Source organism: Sarcophilus harrisii, chromosome 5 (assembly GCF_902635505.1).
Source record: "Sarcophilus harrisii chromosome 5, mSarHar1.11, whole genome shotgun sequence".
In the NCBI taxonomy this organism is placed as follows: domain Eukaryota; kingdom Metazoa; phylum Chordata; class Mammalia; order Dasyuromorphia; family Dasyuridae; genus Sarcophilus; species Sarcophilus harrisii.
Window position 1 is genome coordinate 239,183,765 of NC_045430.1, and position 20,435 is coordinate 239,204,199.

A 20,435-nucleotide genomic window follows, 5' to 3' on the forward strand; every position below is an offset into this window, starting at 1 on the left:
ATATGGGGCAGCTAGGTGATGCAGTGGATAGAGCACTAGCCCTGAAGTCAGGAGAACCCGAGTTCAAATTTGGTCTCAGACACTTAACACTTCCTAGCTGTGTGATCCTGGGCAAGTCACTTAACCCCAGTTATCTCAGCAAAAAATAATAATAATAAAAAAGGCATTATATTAACATATAAAATACCTATACTATGATAATGTAGAAGAAACTATAAATGTCAGTAAAAAGTCTTTATTTTTGATAAATTCTATAGACTACCAATTGAATAAGCTTTCAGTAAGTGCTTCCTAGATGCAAGGCACTGGGGATTAGAGATTTTTTTTTTTTTGAAAAGTGTTTCTGGCCCTCATTAGTGGATATGGTGCCGAGTTCAAATGTGGGCTCAGACACTATAGGGCTGGGACCCTGGACATATATTAATTTTGAGTTGCACCATTTCCTCATCTATAAAACAGGAATAGCACAGCTGCCTTTTAGGATTGTGGTAGGACCAAATGAGACATCTGTTCAGCACTTATAGTGCTTGAAATCTAATACTATTACTGTTAGGAATATATCACTCTAATCAGATCCTGACTAATTCTGTTTCATATATAAAACATTAGCAAAGTTTTTTCCTTTCTTTTAGATTTCCAATCAACAAAAAAACATGTAAATATGTCCAAATATCTCTAGGATTTATGAATTCCTTGCTTTTTTTTTTTTTTTTTTTTTTTTTTTTGTGGAATTGGAAAGTCAGATGAAGGGAAAATGATATATCTTTGATTTGGGGTTGGCACATTTATTTCCCCACTACTTACCAAATATTCTCTAAATGAATGCCTTTTGTGTTATACCATACCAATACAACAACAACAACAACAAAAAATTACGCACAGAACTTAAAAATCTGAAAACAAATTCCCTGTGATTGGATCTTAGGGTTCATGAAGATAGCTGGGTCATAAATGAGCAAAAACAATGTTTCTGAGAGTGGGGCCTCCTAAACACTTCTTAATTCAGGGCAGGTATACCTAGTTTTGTTTGGATGGTGGGACTTTGATTTTGTAAATACAAAGAGAACCCTTCCTAAGACTGATAATTTTCTCCTGTTCATGATATATACCATGCAGGACTCAAGCTTCAAAAGAGAAAACTCAAAATATAATTTTAGAGCAGTTTTTTGATGTGATTGTGCAAGACATGCTTATTTGCTATTAAGTGCAAGACAGGAAGAATGACTTTTTCAGAATGTGTATTTTTACCTATGAGTTCATAGCTTTTGTCCATCTTAGGATGTTAAAGTTAAGATAAACAAGAAATCACTGGAGCATTTTTTTTAAAAACAAAAACATTCCATTAGGATTGGGAACTGGTTTTTAACTAAAATCATATGATAAAAAAAAAAAAAATGCTAAGGATGTATGAGAAATTCATTTGTATAATATTATACCAATCAAAGATTCTTTGTGCTTTTACTAATTGCTAGTAAAATATGGGGTAGCTAGGTGGTGGATAAGGTGCCCAACCTGAAGTCAGGAAGAACTGAATTTTAATTCAGCTTCAGAAATTTACAGCTAGCAAGTCACTTAAGTCTGTTTGTCTCAATTCCCTCATCTGTCAAATGGCCCAAAGAAGGAAATGGTAAACCACTTCATTATCTGAAAACTCCAAATGGGGTCAAAAGGTTTTCTGACATGACTAAAATTACTGAATAAAACAAAATTTGTTAAAGAAGAATAATTAAGAATTTTGCTTTCCTTGGCTTTAATGTTTAGGTTTATTTAACAAAAAGCAAAGGCAAATCTTTTAACAAAACAAAGCAAGTTTGAGAGAGGCATGGGTCTTCCGTTGCCTATCATCAAAGGCATCATATCATACCTTTAACTTATTCCATTCTCTAGCCTTTTTTGCCCAAGAAATTTTTACATGACCTTGGACATATAGGTATATAAAATAGGGATACAAATCAAACATTTCCTGAGAAGTCATAATTCTAAAGAGTGTGACCCGCCCTTTCTTCCCCTTCCCCCTCAATTTAGTTACTAGTGTGTGGCTCAGCGGAAGCCACTTAACCTCTATGATTCAGTTCCCTCTACTGTGAAAGAGGTAATAGCACCTACCTCATAGGGCTGTTTTATGGATCAAGTAAGCTTAAATACATAAAGCATTTTGAAAACCCTAAGGTGCTATGTAAATATTCATTATTTTACTGAGGAGGGGAATGTGTCATCAACATGGCAAAAACAGTTCCTGCCTCAAAGTGCAGGAAAGATTTTTAGGAAGAACTTTTGTCCTGGAGCTGAATTTTAAAGGGATTAAGGAACTCAGTGATGCAGAAGTAAGAAAGAATAGCCCTTCTTAAACAGAAAATATAGCCAATACCAAATCTCATAGACATCAGTCCTAAGGCATAGCTAGGCCAATCTGGCAGATGATAAAAGGAAGGAGTAATGTAAAATCAGATTGGCAAGGTACAAAGAAGCTGGATATGACAGCTACATCTCCTACCTCAAACGCTTCTGTCATATTTTGTATTCTGCAAACTGTGTGGGGTGTGGGAGTAAGTAGGCAGTGTCATACTTCAAAGCTTAAATCCTTTGTTTTGTTTTGTTTTTTTTTGTTTTAGTGTTCAAATGGTACTTTAACTGACTTCCTGAGCTTCTACACACTACCTTCCACTGTTATGCATCACCCAGTTCATAAAAGTCTAAAAGCTGCTTATTCCTTCTACAACATTCACACTGAGACTCCACTACTGGATTTAATGAATGATGCACTCATTATAGCTAAATTGGTAAGCAACTTTTTCTTTAAGATTTACTTAGATAAAAACTTATTTTGATCACAAACCAGAGGGGGAATTTTGTCACATGTTCCTGAGAACCTTTAGTAGTATCTAAACATCACAAACGTTTCTATTTCCTCAAAAAAAAAAAAAAAAATTGGCCCAATTATTTATTTCTTAATTTACAAAAACAAGAAAGTGAAAGTAGTGACATATTAACAAGACTGAAAAACTAAGAAGATTTGTAAAAAGAAGCTCCTTGTGTCATTTAAATATATGATCAAATAAGGAAATTTACCTGTTCAAATTCTGTGTTAACATTCTAAGCTTCTCAAGCCAGAATTTAGGGTGAATGTTGATTTGCCTCAAACAAAAAGCATATGCTACAGGGAAGGTTGACTAATGGAAAATTTAAGTTAGAGTTCTGAGTTGCATTACAGCAAAAGCCAATTGAGTGTCCTCATTAAATCTGGCACTGATGTGGTGATCCCTACAAAAGTAGCTGGGCACAAGGCTGCTTAACGATGGATAAGTATGCTTAAGGATATCTGAAACAATCTAGAGTGCTGTGCTGATATGTAGGAGGCTCAGCCCTGAGAGATGCTCCTTGGCATCGTGAGGAAGGGAAGCAGTCTTTTACACAAAACAACGCAGAAGCCCAAAGCATTGTGATAGAATAACTGAATGTAGCAAAAGAGTTTATGGTGATCATGTGTCAAAGCAGAATTCCATGAATTTTTGTGAGTAAATAGGATTTAAGTTTTGTCTTATTCCAGATAAAAACTGAGCTATAAAAACTCATGTTCATGTAATTAGTGTAATGACATTGAATTGGAAAATCAAATATTTCATCCAAGCCTTCAGTATAATAGTGGCTAATATACTAAAACTTATTTTTAAAAAAACAAACAAACTAGAATTCTAGTTTACCTCAAATTGTTACAACTCTTCCTTTTAGAACTCAGTCAAAACTGAGAAGTCAGTAATTAGAAATCCAAGAGAATAAGCAACCACATTGGTCTAAATACAAGCCACTTTTGATTGTCTCTCTAAAAGGAGATGTTCTTGAAAGAAAAAAGTTATGTACATATGCGTGGAAAAGATCCAAAGTAAAGTTTTTCATACTAATTCCCAATTTTTCCCCGCAAATAGTGAGTTCTTATCCCAGAAGCTAGGGACTTTGGTTTTATCAAATCTTAGATTACTATAGGCATTGACTATTGTGTCTCGTGAACCTAACCTAACTTAACCTGACTACTATTTCTTAGACAGTTCCAAATGGTTTTGATGACTATTGTTTTATAATACAGTTTTAAGTCTGATACAGCTAGGCCATTTTCATTTTTTTTTTCTTGGAATTCTTAACCTTTTGTTTTTTCAGATGAATTCTGTTATTTTTTCTAATTCTAAAGTAATTGGGAGTTTGATTGGCATGGCACTGAACAAGTAAATTAATTTAGGTAGAATTAATCATTTTTATTATATTAGCTTGGCCTATCCATGAGCACAAAGTAAGGTTTTTATAAAGACTCAATTTTGGGGGTAAAAGGCAGTCTAGATTTGGATCAATTGAAGTATTTAGACAACAGTCTTCTAGTAAAAACATATGCTTTCATAAACAATGCTATCATGTCCATTTTGATCCAAAAAACAGTCTGCAGTCTAATCATTCTGGCTTACTAGTCCCACACATTCTTACTGTCTTCTTACCAAAGACTATTTAAGGCATTAAGCACAATGACTCAACTACTGACAGTTTTTTATAAAACATTTAAAAAATTTTAAACATAACTATGTATTTAAAATTGTAAATGCAAATTCAAATGAGGGCAATATCAAGTAATTAACTTATTACAATACTGTTTTAACACATTAGACCCTAATACTTTGAAGATATTGATTAATTTTTTTTTTTAATTTGTAGAAAGGATTTGATGTGTTCAATGCACTAGATTTGATGGAAAATAAAACATTCCTAGAAAAACTCAAGTTTGGTATAGGAGATGGTAATTTGCAATATTATTTGTATAACTGGCGGTGTCCAGGAACAGAATCTGAAAAGGTAAGTGGAAACTAAGGTAAACTTCAACTAGTTTAAAACTTTAAAAAACTGAAATATTTTTACCTTTTGTTATAATTGGTTTGCTTGCTTACCCTTGAGATAGGCTCAATGGATAGAGCACTTGAGTTCAAATAGATATTTAGTAGCATTATGACCCTCACCTCAGTTCCAACTATAACATGAGGATAAATAACCACAGTGTAGAAAGGATCAAATGAGTTGATAATTGTAAAGTGCTTAGCACAGAGCCTGGCACATAATTAAGGGCTATATAAATGTTTTTGTTATTGTTCTATGTTCTGATTACTCCGTTTCTTCCCTTCCTTTAGGTTGGTCTTGTTTTACAGTAGGACATTTTCATTTCTAGAACTCTGCAGTCATCATTTGAGTTGAAGTTCTATTTAACAAATCCCGGAACCACTGTTCCAAAGAATAAAAGCACAACTTAAGTGAAATCGAAGTGATCTATAAAACTGAAAATATGAAGAAAATCCATACCTGACCAGTTTTACTTATTTTTGGCTATTTTAAAACAAAAATTCATCCAACTTTTACAGTCCATTGCTGGGAGGGAGTAGGGGAAGAAAGGTACAAAGAGCACATTACTCTTATTTTCAGAGCTTTGGTTGCCAACCTCTTGACAAAAAGAAGGTATTTTTCCACTGTAGAAAATGAACTGTTTTTATACATACTGAACTGCAGTGATGGATTAATATAAGAAAATCTTTGCTAATACAGATAAACTGCTGCATTTCTATTTATTAAGTGGTAATGTTTGTCAGTGTTACAGAATGAAGGATTCATTCTGAATATTTTTGCTTATTCATTTCACATGGATATTATTTGGGCAGATTTATGGAGGCCAATACTTTTGTAGCTCAAGTGAGAAGTCTTGGTAATTGTTTAAGTGTGGAGCAGTATAAAAATGTACTGGTTTGACTGGTGCATTTATTTATCCCAATAAGCAATGCTGCCAAGTCAATAAAAACACAAGATTTGTACTTTACTCTTCAAAATACCAGTGGATTGAATCAGTAGCACTGAATGGTTTCATGCAATCATTACACATGTTGTCTGAAAGATTATATACTCATTATTCTGTTACAGCTGCTGTTCAATTTTAGATTTTTCCTCAAGGCAATGTGAGGGAAGGATCCCAAAATAAAATACCCAGTGGAATTTATTAATGCTATCAGGATGTTGATAGTTTGAATGTTTTCATTGCTTATGCAGAATTGCACAAGTTCCTTTTTACCACTTTATCATGACATCTGTCATTCTAATGAAAATATCTTATTTGTAAATATTCATAATTTTGTTACCGATGGTGTTTTTATCCAGAGTTTGAAGCAAGGTTTCACTGTATAATATATATGTGTATATAATATATATATATTGACAATATTCAGAACAGAATGGGAGCTGCTAAATGAGGCCTTGTATTTGGTCTTGACTTAAATGCCACAAAAATAATTTTTTCACCTTTTTTTTTACAATTAAGTGTAGTTTCTAAACTTCATTTCACAATTATTTAAAATTATGTGATGGCATTTCTCTTGATAAAAGAAATTAAAATGACCTTCTCGCTTGGTGAAGTATGAAAACAAGCTGAGGGGAAAAGCCTGGCCCAGAACATGTGATTTCTAAACCTACCACTAGAGGGGCTTATTAGACTATTGGGTCTGTACAGAGTTGTCAACCACCACAGTTAGCTACACTGCTGCTTGTCACCAGAACTGGACCAAAATTAAAATGTAAATCAGAAACACTAACCAATAAAAATGCAATACATAAATAGGTAATGTTGATATGAGGTTTTCTAAGTCAATAAGAAGCAACAAGGATCCTTATGTACAGTTTAGTAGCCAACAAGGTATTCCAAAATTTTTAATGCCATTTCAAACTCTTAAAATTTATTATACAGGGTGTCCTAAAAATCTTAGTGCAGTTTAAAACTTAATTCTGTTCTAAGAGATCTTGGGGAGAGTCTATATTATTGGAATTCCCTTTCTCTCAAACACTACTCCCAAGGGATCTCTTTTAATATAGTTAACAGCATATCCTTTTTCAGAACTTCCAGGAAGGTGTTCTCTTAATTCATACTGGAGGGAAGCCTTCAAAAAAACCAGAAACAATCAACCAACCAAAAAAAAATATATATTTTGGACAACCACTTTGACTAACTTTAATTTTCTTTTTTAATTTAGGGAAAGGATTTTAGTACTGATGTTAATATCGGCTGGAAAAATTATTTTTTTAGGACTTTCTGACATCCTGAAATTTAATTTTGGCATTAACTTAAAAATACTCCACTTTTATTGATTCAGTTAACAGTAGTTTGGCCTCTTTTAAATTTAGCTAGATGCTATTTCAAAGTAAAGTATAATCAGACTCCTTCCACCCTTTTCAATAGGACATTCATATCTATTCCCATTTTAAATATGTTGCCAATATACAAATTTTGTGTAAAACTATCCATGTTGGGGGAAAAAAAAATTAGAAAATCATGGAACTTTAGACCTACAGTCAGTTTCTAAACAACTCCTTCAAACAATAGACTAAAAGTTAAGACAGATCTATTATAGTCACTTAAAAAATTACTCAATGAAAGCCAAGCCCCAAAGGTACTGAGTTATTAGCATCTATTTTATAAATTAAGGAACTACCACACTATTCTAAAAAGGATAATTCCAAAATGTTCTGCTCTATTAAAATCAAAAATTATTTTCAGCTGAAAAGTACCTTTAGGTGTAGTATTAATAAACCCTCCCAATTATAAATAAGAAGAGTAAAATCTACAAATAAAATATCAAAATTCAAACTACTTACATTTTGGTTGTAAAAATAATTTATGCATCCCCCTTCTGCATTCATCTCCGTATTTAATTTTGTGGCCTTTTACTTTTTATTTAATCAAAAATTAGTTTGTCAACCACTATTAGCCTCACTTCATTATCTTTGTACTTGTCATTTCTTTGACATATTCCATTACATTAACATATCATAATTTATTCAGCCATCATTTATTCAAATGTCATTGGACTTTTCAAGTTTTCACTATTGAAAATAAACCAACTATAAGAAAATAAAGAACTCCCTTTAAAAAAAAAATCTTTAAAGCAGAATGATCTTGACCTTTTGTGTCATGGACCTCTCAGAATGTGAGATAAAGCCTATGGGATCTCCCTTCTTAGAATTTATTTAATAGATAGCACAAAACATAGGATTACAAAGGAACGATTACATTGAAAGTTAGCAAAATGTTTTTAAAAAAAATAAGTGTGTAGGTTTGGAAGCCCTGTTCCAGAGATAGTTGCAACAACAAAAACATTCTTAGAACTTTTTTTCTCTTAATATCTCCTGAAAAACACAGGAAATGTGTTTTCCATATGTTTAAGGTGATGCATTGGGAAACTTTCACTTTGTTTTTAAATTTAATTCTTAAAAATTTCTATTTAAAAGGGTTAATCCCTCCCCACCCAATTCATACAAAGTTACCAAACTTTGAATTAGGGTAAGCAATTAGCTCTGGCATTATGAAGTACAGCTTTCCTACCCCTTCCCTCATTATATAATAAAACCCATCGTGTCTCCCAGAGAATCACTGATTAGATAGAGTATGTGTTCTTTTCCCTACGAATCCTTGATGAAATGTAAGCCTAAATTAGCAAAAATGAATCCACCTCAAAGATGTGTAATGGAGAGAAAAAATAGGCAACCCACTTGACACTCATGTACAAAGAATAAATTATTACAAATGATTTACCAGTTAAATACAAATTGATACCCCAAATTTCAAAATTAAGTGGATTGTTTCTAGAAGACTATTTGTAGTCCAGTTTTGTTTTGGATGAACATATTAGATAAGAATAATGCAACTATAATCCAATTTCATATGCACTATGAATAAGAACAATGTCTGCAGTGGCAGAACGATTTTCATAGGTTCCTAGATATGATGAATGATGAAACACAGATGTTCTCACAAACCAGCATTTTACTGGCCTCTTAAATTTATATTAGTTTGAACATTTATTTAAAATTTGTTTTTATACTCAGGTTTTTTAATAACTGATACATTTAAATATTGATTTAAACCTAGACATGTTCATGCCCTAATGTTGTTGTTATTTTTTTTTTAACATGGAACATTTAACAAGCAACATGGCAAGGACACATGTAATTCATTTTTATTAGTTTTAATTATGAAAAAATGTTTTACAAATTATGTTTCACATGTTATTTTAAAGTAGTCTTTTTACTTTTTGGTGGTTTCCTAATCTTATTGGGATTTGGAATCAGTTTCTTTATTTTTAGGGGCTGTAAAGTTACAGCAGAAGCATCTTGCTGACATTCAACAAGCTTTCGCTTATTTTTAGTAAGATCTTCAAAGGAGGTTTCTAAAATATTAGCATCTTGCATTTCCAAAGTTTCATTTTCTGTATCTTCCAAGGAATCTTTAGTTCTGTTTTGAAGCCATGGCACATGTAACCTAGGTACCCTGGGAATTATAGCTTTTAGTTCCTCAACAAAAGCTTCAGTGTTCTTTTTGAAACCCAGAGCTAGAACACATTTTAAACCAATAACAGGTGCAATGGTTTCACTAAGTCGAGGAACTTGACAAGCTGGTACAGCTCTGCTCACACTCAACTGAATCAGGTGGGAGGTCATCATAGCAGGTTTGACAGATTTGCACACTAGCACTAAAAGAAGTTCATTTTTCTCTAGAGCTCTGGTAACTTCATTAATCCCAATAGCAAGTTGTTTCCTGATATGTATAGGAGTCCATCCTGGTACTTTCTGGCTAATTTCTGTTTCTTTTTTCTTTGGAACTTCATCATTATCAATAGTAACCTTTTCTTTGGTTGGTCTTTTTGGAAAAGGGCGTTTTTTCTTCTTTGGATTCTCAATCTTTTGAAGTCCAACATGTTTAAATCTTTCTTCCAGTGTCTGTAATATGAAGTGCATATCATCTCTTTCCAGAGTACTCCAGTTGATAGCATATGGGTTATTTAGCGATGTCTTTACAGTAAATGATTTTGCTTTTCGTATAGATCCCTTTCCTGATGCTGCAGCCATCTCGAATGTTCTTTGACATCAAAACTATTAAAGAAAATTAACATTAATTGGGAGTCCTTATTTAAAATAAATGTTTTCAGCAAATATATCTTGTTTGTTGTCTTAGTATCTTTTACATTTAAACTTAGCATCACTCTTTCAACCACAATGAAAACTACAACCAATGTCATTGGTCAGATAATGTGGCTTGAATCTAAACTATAAGCTGCGGCACCTACCAACAAATTATGAACAAATTTTAAAAATTGTTTTGGCATAAGTATCCCGTACTTCTCCAAAGTACTCAAGCACTAGACATTTACCTCTTTTATTCTAATTTCCTTAGAGAAAATAGTTTCTTTGTATTCCCAATGCCTAGCACAGACACATGTGATCAATACTTTCTGACTAACGGACATGTATAGGACTGCATGGCTGCCCTCATTTCTTCCGCTACTCCAATACGTTCTGGCCAGCCCTATATGTATAATATAGAGAGGCTTGCATTTCCTTTCCATTTTAGTTCTCATACAGGCAACACAGCGTTCCTTCTCTCACCCCGGTACCTTAAATTGGGAAATGAACTACAAAGCAGTATGCAACACCTGTTCTCAGTCCAATTAAAGCAAACTGACAAGAAAATAACTTGGGTATCACATCAAACTAACTCGGCCCAAAAACTGAACCCAGAGAAGGCCGGCATTAAATGTGATAACAAAGATGAGGGAAACTCGAGTTGACTTTTAACTCACTCCAGAGTTAATTTTAATAATTTTCAAGCTTCCTGGCACTCTCGCCCCAAGAACAAATGGTCTTTTCCTAGTATCCTCCCTGCTCATCACAAAATCGGGAAGCCTGAAACCGGGGCCCCTTAAGTAGTCTCTCTGCTGCTTAGCATCCTCTTACACAGACAAGGGGAGAATTATACAAACGATAGACATAAGCCACAGACGGAAGCCACGAGTATGTAAATGTGTATCCGAATGTAGCTTAGTGACACAAAGTAACGTAAAGCCATCTATTTGCACGTGTTCCACCTTCTCTACGGGACTGTATGTTCCCCAGGGCGGGAGAGGGTCACGTTTTTTTCTCGCGCCCCCCGCTTGACGGATCGCCCGGCACACAACGAGCCTTTAATATTAGCGGGCTCCTCCCTCCCCCGCCGCCCGCACAGGGCGTTTTACAAGTCCTCGCTGAAAAGCTCGAGTCGGAAGAACCCCAGCCGGCGCGGGAAAGGGCAGGCCCGCAGACCGCGCGTCCTACGAAGGGCCGCTGCCCTCGGTCACGAGACGCCCCCGGGCCAGTGGAGGACGAACCCAGGGCCTAAGTCACTGCCTCCCCTTCCCCTCATGAGGCACACAGCGCGCGACCCACACTAGCGGCCCCTTGGGCCCGGGGATCCGACTCACGGTACAAGGCTCTTCCACCTCCGCAGGTTACGGCTTCCAGGTCGCTTCAGAGGGAACATCCGTACCCGCCCCTTCCTAAAAGGAAAAGCGGAGGAAGTCGCCAGGCCCTCGCGAGGGAGTGCAGGAGGAAGACCCGCCTTCCCCGGTCTCCAGCCAATAAGAGCCAAACTCTGGCCGGATGTACTATTTCTCTTGTTTTTTTTTTTTTTTTTTTTTTAACACTGAAGACTGGATGGACAGGGGAATTTCCTTCCGCACCTGCGTGTTGGAAGAGTTAGTTGCCATGGTAACCAGCCGCGCACGTCTCCAGGAAACTCTCCATCTTTTCTGACTCTCCACTTGGCTCGACTCCTCGAACGAAGCTTCTCTAAAGAGCCTGGATGAGGGCTCTTATCCCATTGATTTCGAATTTTTCTAGAACTTTTGGTTTACCTGCCTTTAGTTCTTACCTATTCATATTGATTCTTAGTATCTCTGATATTCAAATCAATAAATGTTTGTTAAACGCTGTCCTTGGTGGAAGGCAGGGTGCTAAGCGCTGGGAATACTCAGATCGGGAGACAGCCTTGCGCTGGGGCTTCTCATTTAGCGGGAGAGACCGCGCGCAAACGCACCATTTATACTGCACGTTAATTAATGGGGCAAGACCCCGAGCAGACATATATACAAGGGACCCTTTATGTAGCAAAAACGGAAAGAACTGGAATTAAGAGGAGTTAGTAGCCAAGGCTTTTTGTCGAAAGCGGAGTTTTAGTTGGTACTTAAAAGGCTATTACGTCACACCAATTCAGGCAAGATTAGAAAGGAAGCAGAAAACTAGGGCGGGATTTTTTTGCATCCAAAGGTTCTGATAAAAGCCTCATTTCTAAAATATATAGAGAATCGATTCAAATTTATAAGAATACAATTATAAGAATACAAGTTTCTCCAGTTGATAAAGGGTCAAAGGATATGAATAATTAAAATCATTTCTAGTCATGAAAAAATGGTCTAAATCACTGTTGATCAGAGAAATGCAAATTAAGACAACTCTGAGGTACCACTGTTCACATCGCCACACACTTCTCAGATTGGCCAAAATGAGAGAAAAAGATAATGATATATGTTGGAGGGGATGTAGAAAAACTGGGACAGATATACATTATGGCTGAAGTTGTGAAGTGATCCAGTCATTCTGGAGAGCAGTTTGGAACTATGACCTTTGATCTACTGGGTATGTGTCCCAAAGAGAACATAAAAAGGGAAAGGGACCGACTTGCAAAAATATTTGTAGCAGCCCTTTTTGTAGTGGTAAGAAACTGGAAACTGAGTGCATGCCCGCCCGTCAATTGGAGAATGGCCGAATAAATCATGAATGTTACGGAGTATTATTGTTCTATAAGAAATGATCAGCAGGATGATTTCAGAGAGGTCTGGAGAAACTGAAATGAACTGATACTAAGTGAAGTGAGCAGAACCAGATCATTATACACGGCAACAGGCAAGATTATGTGATGATCAACTGTGATGGACTTGGATCTTCTTAAGAATGAAGTGATCCAAGACAATTCCAATAGACTTGGGATAGAAAGTGCCATCTGCCTCCAGAGAGAGAACTATGGAGACTGAATATAGATCAAAACAAAGTACTTTCACCTTAAAAAAAAAAAAAAAAGATTACAGCATACATGCTTTTTTTATACATAGTTGTTTATATTTCTTCATTTCTGTCTTCCTCATTGGAATGAGATCGGTGAGATCAGAGGCTCTTAACTTTTCTTAGTATCTGAAGCCTTATCACATTATGTGACAAAATTAGGTGCTTATTTAATGCTTATTGACATGACTTTTCAGAATTTTCAAAACAAGTATTTTTGTCCCATTTTATTACTTTTCAAATTGCAAAGCCAGAATATATCTAGCATTTTTCCAGGTGTCATTAAATTGTTTCCTTCAATCTCATCAGATTCTAAATCTGTGATTTTACAAATAGTTCCCTAATAAGACAAGTGATTCTTTTTTATTATTATTATTATCACTTTTTATTGACAGAACCCATGCCAGGATAATTTTTTACAACATTATTCCTTGCACTCACTTCTGTTCTGATTTTTCCCTCCCACCCTCCACCCCCTCCCCTAGATGGCAAGCAGTCCTATATATGTTGAATATGTCACAATATATCCTAAATACAATATATGTGTGCAGAGCTAAACAGTTCTCTTGTTGCACAAGAAGAATTGGATTCAGAAGGTAAAAATAACCTGGGAAGAAAAACAAAAATGGAAGTGATTCTTGATGTCCTTACATGTCATGAGTTGCCCAAGCTACGTGTGTTCTATGCCTATTGCCTTTCATACATGTTCTCTGACTGCCTTTGTTCCCTATGTGTGTGGCCATCAGCATATGTCTAATGATTACTTAAGTTCCTTACCCATGTCCTTGAGCAACAAATAAGACAAACACTATAAGAGAACATTCCAAACCAGGGTTACAGCCAGTGAGAAGACAGGGAGTCAGGAGGCAGAGGAACCATTAGAAGGTCATTGTCACTGAATGCTAGATTTCTTGGAAGGGAGTGAAGTATAAGAATGGGAAAGTGGCTAGGGGCTAAGATTTGGAGGACTTTACAAACTGGCTCTCCTCTTCCTCCCAGACATTTGGCTAAGGTATTATTCATAAATATCCTACCAGGGAACAGGAGGGGGAAAAAAAGAGATCTAATTCAAGTTCATTTATTTATGGACTTTTAGAATGTGAACCCTTAAAGATACCTAAAGAGTTCAACATTTTTTATAGATGAGGAAAGAGTTCAAGGATAGAGAAGATAATTTTTTGAGGTTATAAAACAAAGTAACAAAGATTCCATTAAAATCACATTTTCCTGTGTCTCCCAATTCTGAGCTTTTTAGATGACAGGAGTCAGCCTCGCCGGTTTGGTAAATGATTCAATTGGGAAGAAAAATACAGTCTTGAGGGATTGGGGAGAAGTTGGTACTTCTCTGTGGATTTCATTTATCTTTGGTTTTCCTGTTCACTGAGTTGGTTAATTGGCCAGGCAAAATTTTTCCTTGGGGGGGGGGGGGGGGGGGGGGGGGGGGTTTTCCTTTGGGCTCTGGGAATTAAGAACTGTTTGCCAGCATCTTTTCCTCCGCATTTTTCTGAGACCTTTTACCAGCAGATGGAAGCAAAGCAGCAGGACTGCAGCTCTGCATGTGAGAACTCCAGCCTGACTTCCAGTTACAGTCAGTTCATCTGGAGAAGTTTTAATATGCCATGAACATGAACATACCCTTTTCATAGTTATGTGATAGAGAAGGGACAATTCCTTTTATTGTTTGCATGATTTACAACATTTGGGTGGTATTTGGCTAGTGGTCTAATTCCATCCGTGTTAAAATAAATTGTACTCACTAATGTTCCCTTCCACTTCTGTAGCACTTTATGATTATCTTAATTTTCACAACTAAAGAAGGAGTAGTAGAACTAGAATGTTAAGGAAGCTGGCAAGATAAAGTGGTTCACTGAAACATGATAAGCAATTAGTAAACTGAAAAGCATTTATTAAGCAACTATTATGCATATCCCTCAAACTCTAAGTTCTGAGACTACAGAGACGAAAACAACAATAACACACATCTCCTCCCAAAGAACTGACATTCTAAAGGATGATGAAATAAATCTAAAAGAATAATTACAAATCCAAAAATGGACACAAAGAAAAGCAGATTAATTTTGATAAACAAGAATACATTCAAAGGAGAATGAAGAGGATGGGGAGGAGATTGGAGAGCCCTGCCATGTAGAGAAGCATCAGCTGAGGGAATACAGAATAATCAAAATAAATCTTAAGTCTTAAATTTCATCCTCTTCTATTCTTTCCATATTTTTGCAATCATGGAATCTTATTACACTGAGAAGATGCTGTACTTCTAGTCAGCCTCTCCATTATTAAAAGTTTCTTCTCTCAGCTTAGAATAAGGATAGCCACATTCTATTCTCTCTTGGTCTCTCTCATTACTTAATACCTTTCTTCATTTGAGGTTTACATCATTTTAGCTGTTATCTGTAGGCTAGAATCATCTCACCTATTTTCTCAAGGAGCCTAGCCCCTGGCTCATTTTTTAAAATTAAAACAATTTTTTTTTAGGTAATTGGAGTTAAATTACTTACCCCAACTGTTAGTTAGATCCTTCTAACTCCAGGGCCATGTTCCATCCACCAAGCCACTTAGCAATTTCTATCTCTACTCCAACCTGTTCCTTCTCCTTAGACATTTCAATATACATATCTATGTCCTCTTAAGTATCCTGTTGTTGTTTGTCCTTCAAAGAGGATCATGACATTAGAGAAGTGAAGCCATGACATTCAAGTGAATTGGATTTAAGCGAGGGAGGGCTGGACAAGGTCACCTGCCTCCCTTTTGCCTCCAGAGTCATCTGGGTCCAATGGCTGAATACAGATCAGGACAAGTAAAGATGATCCTGTATGAAATGGGACTCCTTGGCCTTTTTAAGCTAAGGTCTTCAAAGCGTCTTAGTTTGACTAAGGCAATATCCATTCAGTGATTAAGGCTAGTTAGCAATTGAGGCAAAGAATCTCCTCTTTCATCTTGTCCAAAGAAATCTAAATAAATAAACGAATAAATAAATAAATAAATCTGAGAGGGGAAGACCCTCACTGTATCCTGGCCTCCCAATGGATCAGCCTTTTGAATTCTCTAGATCTCCCTTTTCACTCTACTTCAATATAGTCACCACTCTGTTCCTGATTGATGTATCATATTTTCCATACCTGTTTCAAATCTTCTTTCCTTAGTCACCTGTACTATTACCAACTGCTTCCCACCCACTCCAGGAGAGCACCTCACCTCTTATTCTAAAATAAAAGGAAAAAAAGAAATAAAATAAAGAGGAAAAAATAAGGGAAAAAATCAAGCCCTTTACCATGTGTTTTCTACTCAGTTTTGAACCTCAAATCTCTCAGTATCACTCCCTTCCTTTTCTCTTCTCCTTTTGTCCAGTCTATGATGAAGAGATTGATACTTTTTCTGATGCAGTTGGGTTAAGTGATTTGCCTAGGGTCACACAGCTAATAAATGTTAGGTGTCTGAGGCTGGATTTGAACTCAGGTTCTCCTGATTTCAAGGCTCGTTCTCTATCCACTATCCCAACCCTTCTTCTTGTGCCCTTGATCCAATCCCTTTTTATCTCTTTTTTGGGGGGATTTTGGCACATTGATTGATCACCCCACTCTCAATTCTATCAATTCTTATCCATCAATATATTTTTACTGTTGCCATCAAACATGCTTAGGTAGCCCCTAGCCTTTAAAAAAAAAAAAAAAAAAAAAAAAAAAAAAAAAAAAAAGCTTTTCCTTGACCCTGCCACAGTTCCGCTCAAGAAGTAATCCTTTGTTTCTTCTCTCTTTCAACTAACTCCTAGAAAAAACTGTCCACAAAGAAACTAAGGGAAAAAGATGTAAAGGAAGGAGATTCAGCAGTAGCAGACGTTACATTTTAAAGCAAGAACATTTTTGCTTGAAGTGTAAAATGGACAATTTTGAATTAAAAATTTTAAATTAAAATTTCCTATATAATCAAAACCAATGTAGCCAAGAATAGAAGGAATATAGAAAAAAATGTATAGACAATTTCTGATAGTTTGTGATTGTGTTGAAATAGTGTTGTAGGATAAGAAATTATTAGCTTGTTGATTTGGAAAAACTTGGACATATGAAAGATGTTTTCTACCTCCAGAAAAAGAGATGACAAGTGAAAATATATATAATATGGTCTCAGCTGTGTATGTATATGAATACATAAGTGTGTATAGATATCTATGTATATGCATATAGATAGCTATATACATATATGTGTGTGTGCATCTGTATACATACATTTATACACACACACACACACACACACACACATATCCTAATTTAACTGTAGCCTTCTTTAGGGAGGGAATAAATAAAGTAATAAAGTAAAAGATACACAGCAGAGAACAAAAAAAAACAAACCTAGAAGGAAGCAAAAAAAGTTGGCCAATTCTGAAAACAAGGTATAGTACTTATTATATAGGTTTTTTTCAAAAGGAATTTTATTGTTTTATATCAAATCCTCTTAAGCTCTTCTATATAAATGAAATGGAAATATTATTTTTTTCTCATTTTATATTTAAGCTAACATGAACAAAATTTACCAAAAAAGGAAGAAAAAGCTGCCCACATTCATTTTCTTACCTTCCATTCACTCCTCAGCAAGTTACAATCTGACCTTCAACCTTACCTTTTGACTAAAATGGTTTCTCTCAAGCTCACCAGCAATCTCTTTATTACTAAATCCAATGACTTCTCATTCCTCCTTGTGTGTTGAATCATCATCCAAATCCTACTTTCTCTGAGGTTGAAAGCAGAGAGGTTATTGGAAAAATGATAGTGCCCTCAATAGAACCAGGGAAATTAAGTAATGAGATGGTTTGGGGGGTAAAAAAATATAAATTTAATCTTAGACATGTTGAATTTAGGATGCCCATGAGACATTCAAGTGGGAATATATAACAGGTTTGGCAGTTGATAATGTGGGATTAGAGGGTGGAAAAGAGATGAGAACTGGATATGTAGATAGGATAAGTAATCTATATAGGGATAATTACTACTCAGGGGAGTTGATGAAATTACTAAGGAAAAGTGTATACAGAAAGGAGGGTGTAGGCTAGAGCCTCAGAGAATAGTCAGACATTGTAGGTTGGAGAAAAATAATATTTAGCAAATCAGATAGCAGTGGTTAAATAGGAAGGAGAAGAAAAAACAGAGCAATGTCAAATTAAAAGAGATTCTAGAGGAGGAGGTAGCCAATGGTGGTAAAAACAAACAAACAAACAGAAAAACTATAGCAGACAAGTAGAAAGAGAATGAAAACAGATCACCATAATTAGTGGTGGAGAGTATTGCCAAACTTGTAAGGGGACATTTCACTGAAGTGTTGGGATCAGAAACTAGATAGTTAAGAATTGAAAAGTGGGAGGTGAGACAAAGGAAACAGATACGATGTTTTCAAGGAGTTTGACTATAAAAGGGAGAAAAAGGTTGATAGCTGCTGGTGGTTAGTTTCTAGTTTTATCCAAATTTTACTCTCTCTGTCTTTCCCAATGAAAAGGAGCAATACAGACAGAATGGATGTCACCTTTAAATGAGAAAGGAAATAGGAAGGAGTTGGTGAGGAAAAAAGGGACCCTCAGCTCCGTTATAGAACTGATATTCAATATAGATCTTCAATTCCAGTTCTTTCCCAGTACACAATAATTGGTTAAAAAGAGACATCTGTGCTGTGGATTTTCTTGGCACAGTGTAGAACCGGAGAACTCTTTGCTAGGAGCCTAATTTATTGACCGTGTCTCAAACACTTCATAATACATAATACTTCATATATCTAGCAGTAAAGTGATGATGCACTGATGAACAAGACTTTGCCATTTACTCAAATCACTCTCTATGTTTTTTTCTATGGATGGACTACTCCTTCCCTTGGGCCTGATTTTCTCTGGCTACTCATTTACTTCCTTCCCTCTAGGAAAGACTTTTCCCTTGAATCAAGCCCAGGTAATAAAAATGATGGAGGTCCTAACTCAATGATGTCCAGACAGTTAGGCTATCCAAATCATTGTTTGTCCATCCCCTCCTAAACTCTTCCCCCTACTTTCCCTATTATGTGGAGGGGAATACCATCCTCCCACTCTCAGGCTAGCATCATCTATTCAGCCACTAAAGTGATTTTTTCCTACAGGGTAGATCTGATATGCCACCCTCCCTCCTACTCAGTAAACTTCAGTGATTCCCTATTCCCCCAAACATAAAATCCTCTGCTTGATGTTCAATATCCTTCATAAATATCCCTTCTCAGTCTACATATACTTTACTCCCCAACACATCACACTCTTTGGTCTAGTGACATTTACTTTGCTGTTCCATGTACAACACACACCATCTTTCAATTCCCAGCATTCTCTAGCTCTTTCTCATGGCAGAAATTTTTGTCCTCCTCAATTCCATCTACTGGCTTCCTTTTAAGTCCCAACTAAGACCCCATCTTCTACAGGAAGCTTTTCTTGAACACTCAATTCTAGTGCCCTTCCTTTCTCATTATTTCCTATATATTCTGTATATACTTTGTATATGTTTCATTATGAGTCCTTTCAGAGGGACTGTCTTTGGTTTCCTTTTATAACTCCAGTACTTAACACAATACTTGGAATATAGGAGCTTAATACATTGGTTGGTTGGTTGGTTGGTTGCTCAGAGAAATCCTGTCATGGGAATATTTATTCAATGTTATTCAAATACTCAGGAAGAAATCAAGTTTTATACTGCCTATTTCACTCTCCTTTTTTTTTTTTAAATACTATCTCTGATCTGGGTCATTGTAACCATGAATTAACAGTTTTCTTTTACAGCCTGATTCCCCAGGCATGGAATTCTGGCAAAAAATACGTACAGCTTTAAATCTCTCTTTCCCTTCCTTACAAGTCATAGTTGCCTCTTTCCACTGCTTTCCAAGCAATAACACATATAGATTAACAATGCTTTAGTTAACAGGTTTTTTTTAAATCACAGTTGCTGCTAGAAAGAATAAGGTAAATAAACTTTTCAGAACAGAGAGAAACTCCCAAGAGGAAAGGAGGAAGGGAGGGAGGATCATCGGGCTGGGAAGAGAGAGAAAAGAATAGAGAGAGGAATGATGGATCGCTGGCTCTCATCTCAGGAGTCCTGATGGGTCGTAGCCACACAATACTTGCCTTTGTTTCTTCTGCATAATTTTGTTACACCATCTCAGTCTCAGGAAATCTTTGCTAGTGATTCAAAGGGTTCACTTTCTTTCTCAACACTTTCCCTTTCTTGTGCAAGAGTTTTCTTTGGCTTCCAATTCTCTTACACTTTGATTCCCCTTTCAAAAATCCCTTAGCATGGGAGGAGTTTGCTAGTCAGTCAAGTAATGTCTCAAGTAATTATTTTCATTAACTGACTACACTGGCTATCACATTTACAGTACAAATAGTCAAATTAAAATTTGTTGTTAAAAAATTAAAATTCTAAACAGTGGTTCTTAGTATTTTCTGTGTCCTTCCCTCCCAGTTTGCCACCATTACTTTAGAAACA

General features: G+C 35.9%; 2 protein-coding genes across 11 annotated transcripts in view; one reads left to right on the forward strand and one right to left on the reverse strand.

The window, feature by feature from the left end:
• Positions 1–6,903, forward strand: part of NMT2 (N-myristoyltransferase 2) — a 74,741-nt gene extending 67,838 nt beyond the window's left edge. For all 9 annotated transcript variants that reach the window (XM_031939929.1, XM_031939931.1, XM_031939930.1 and 6 more), the window contains 3 exons: positions 2,613–2,780; positions 4,696–4,833; positions 5,163–6,903. In XM_031939929.1, coding sequence (XP_031795789.1) covers positions 2,613–2,780; positions 4,696–4,833; positions 5,163–5,183 — 327 coding nt within the window. In that variant the 3' untranslated portion in view covers positions 5,184–6,903. The remainder of the gene's footprint in view (positions 1–2,612; positions 2,781–4,695; positions 4,834–5,162) is intronic.
• A 1,990-nt stretch (positions 6,904–8,893) lies between these two features.
• Positions 8,894–11,791, reverse strand: RPP38 (ribonuclease P/MRP subunit p38). Of its 2 annotated transcripts, none has more exons than XM_012551270.2 (2): positions 11,266–11,791; positions 8,894–9,936 (listed from the first exon to the last, which is right to left on the reverse strand). In XM_012551270.2, exon 2 carries the CDS (start codon positions 9,910–9,912, stop codon positions 9,073–9,075), a length of 840 nt encoding a protein of 279 aa, XP_012406724.1. In that variant the 5' UTR covers positions 9,913–9,936; positions 11,266–11,791; the 3' UTR covers positions 8,894–9,072. The 2 variants fall into 2 exon arrangements, with proteins under 2 accessions (XP_012406724.1, XP_003771951.1); XM_003771903.3 differs by having other exon boundaries at positions 11,301–11,769.
• Between the last annotated feature and the right edge of the window lie 8,644 nt (positions 11,792–20,435).

What these genes read in the sequence shown, in the direction of transcription:
- RPP38 (XM_012551270.2), bottom strand. Translation starts at nt 9,912, where the DNA reads ATGGCTGCAGCATCAGGAAAGGGATCTATACGAAAAGCAAAATCATTT.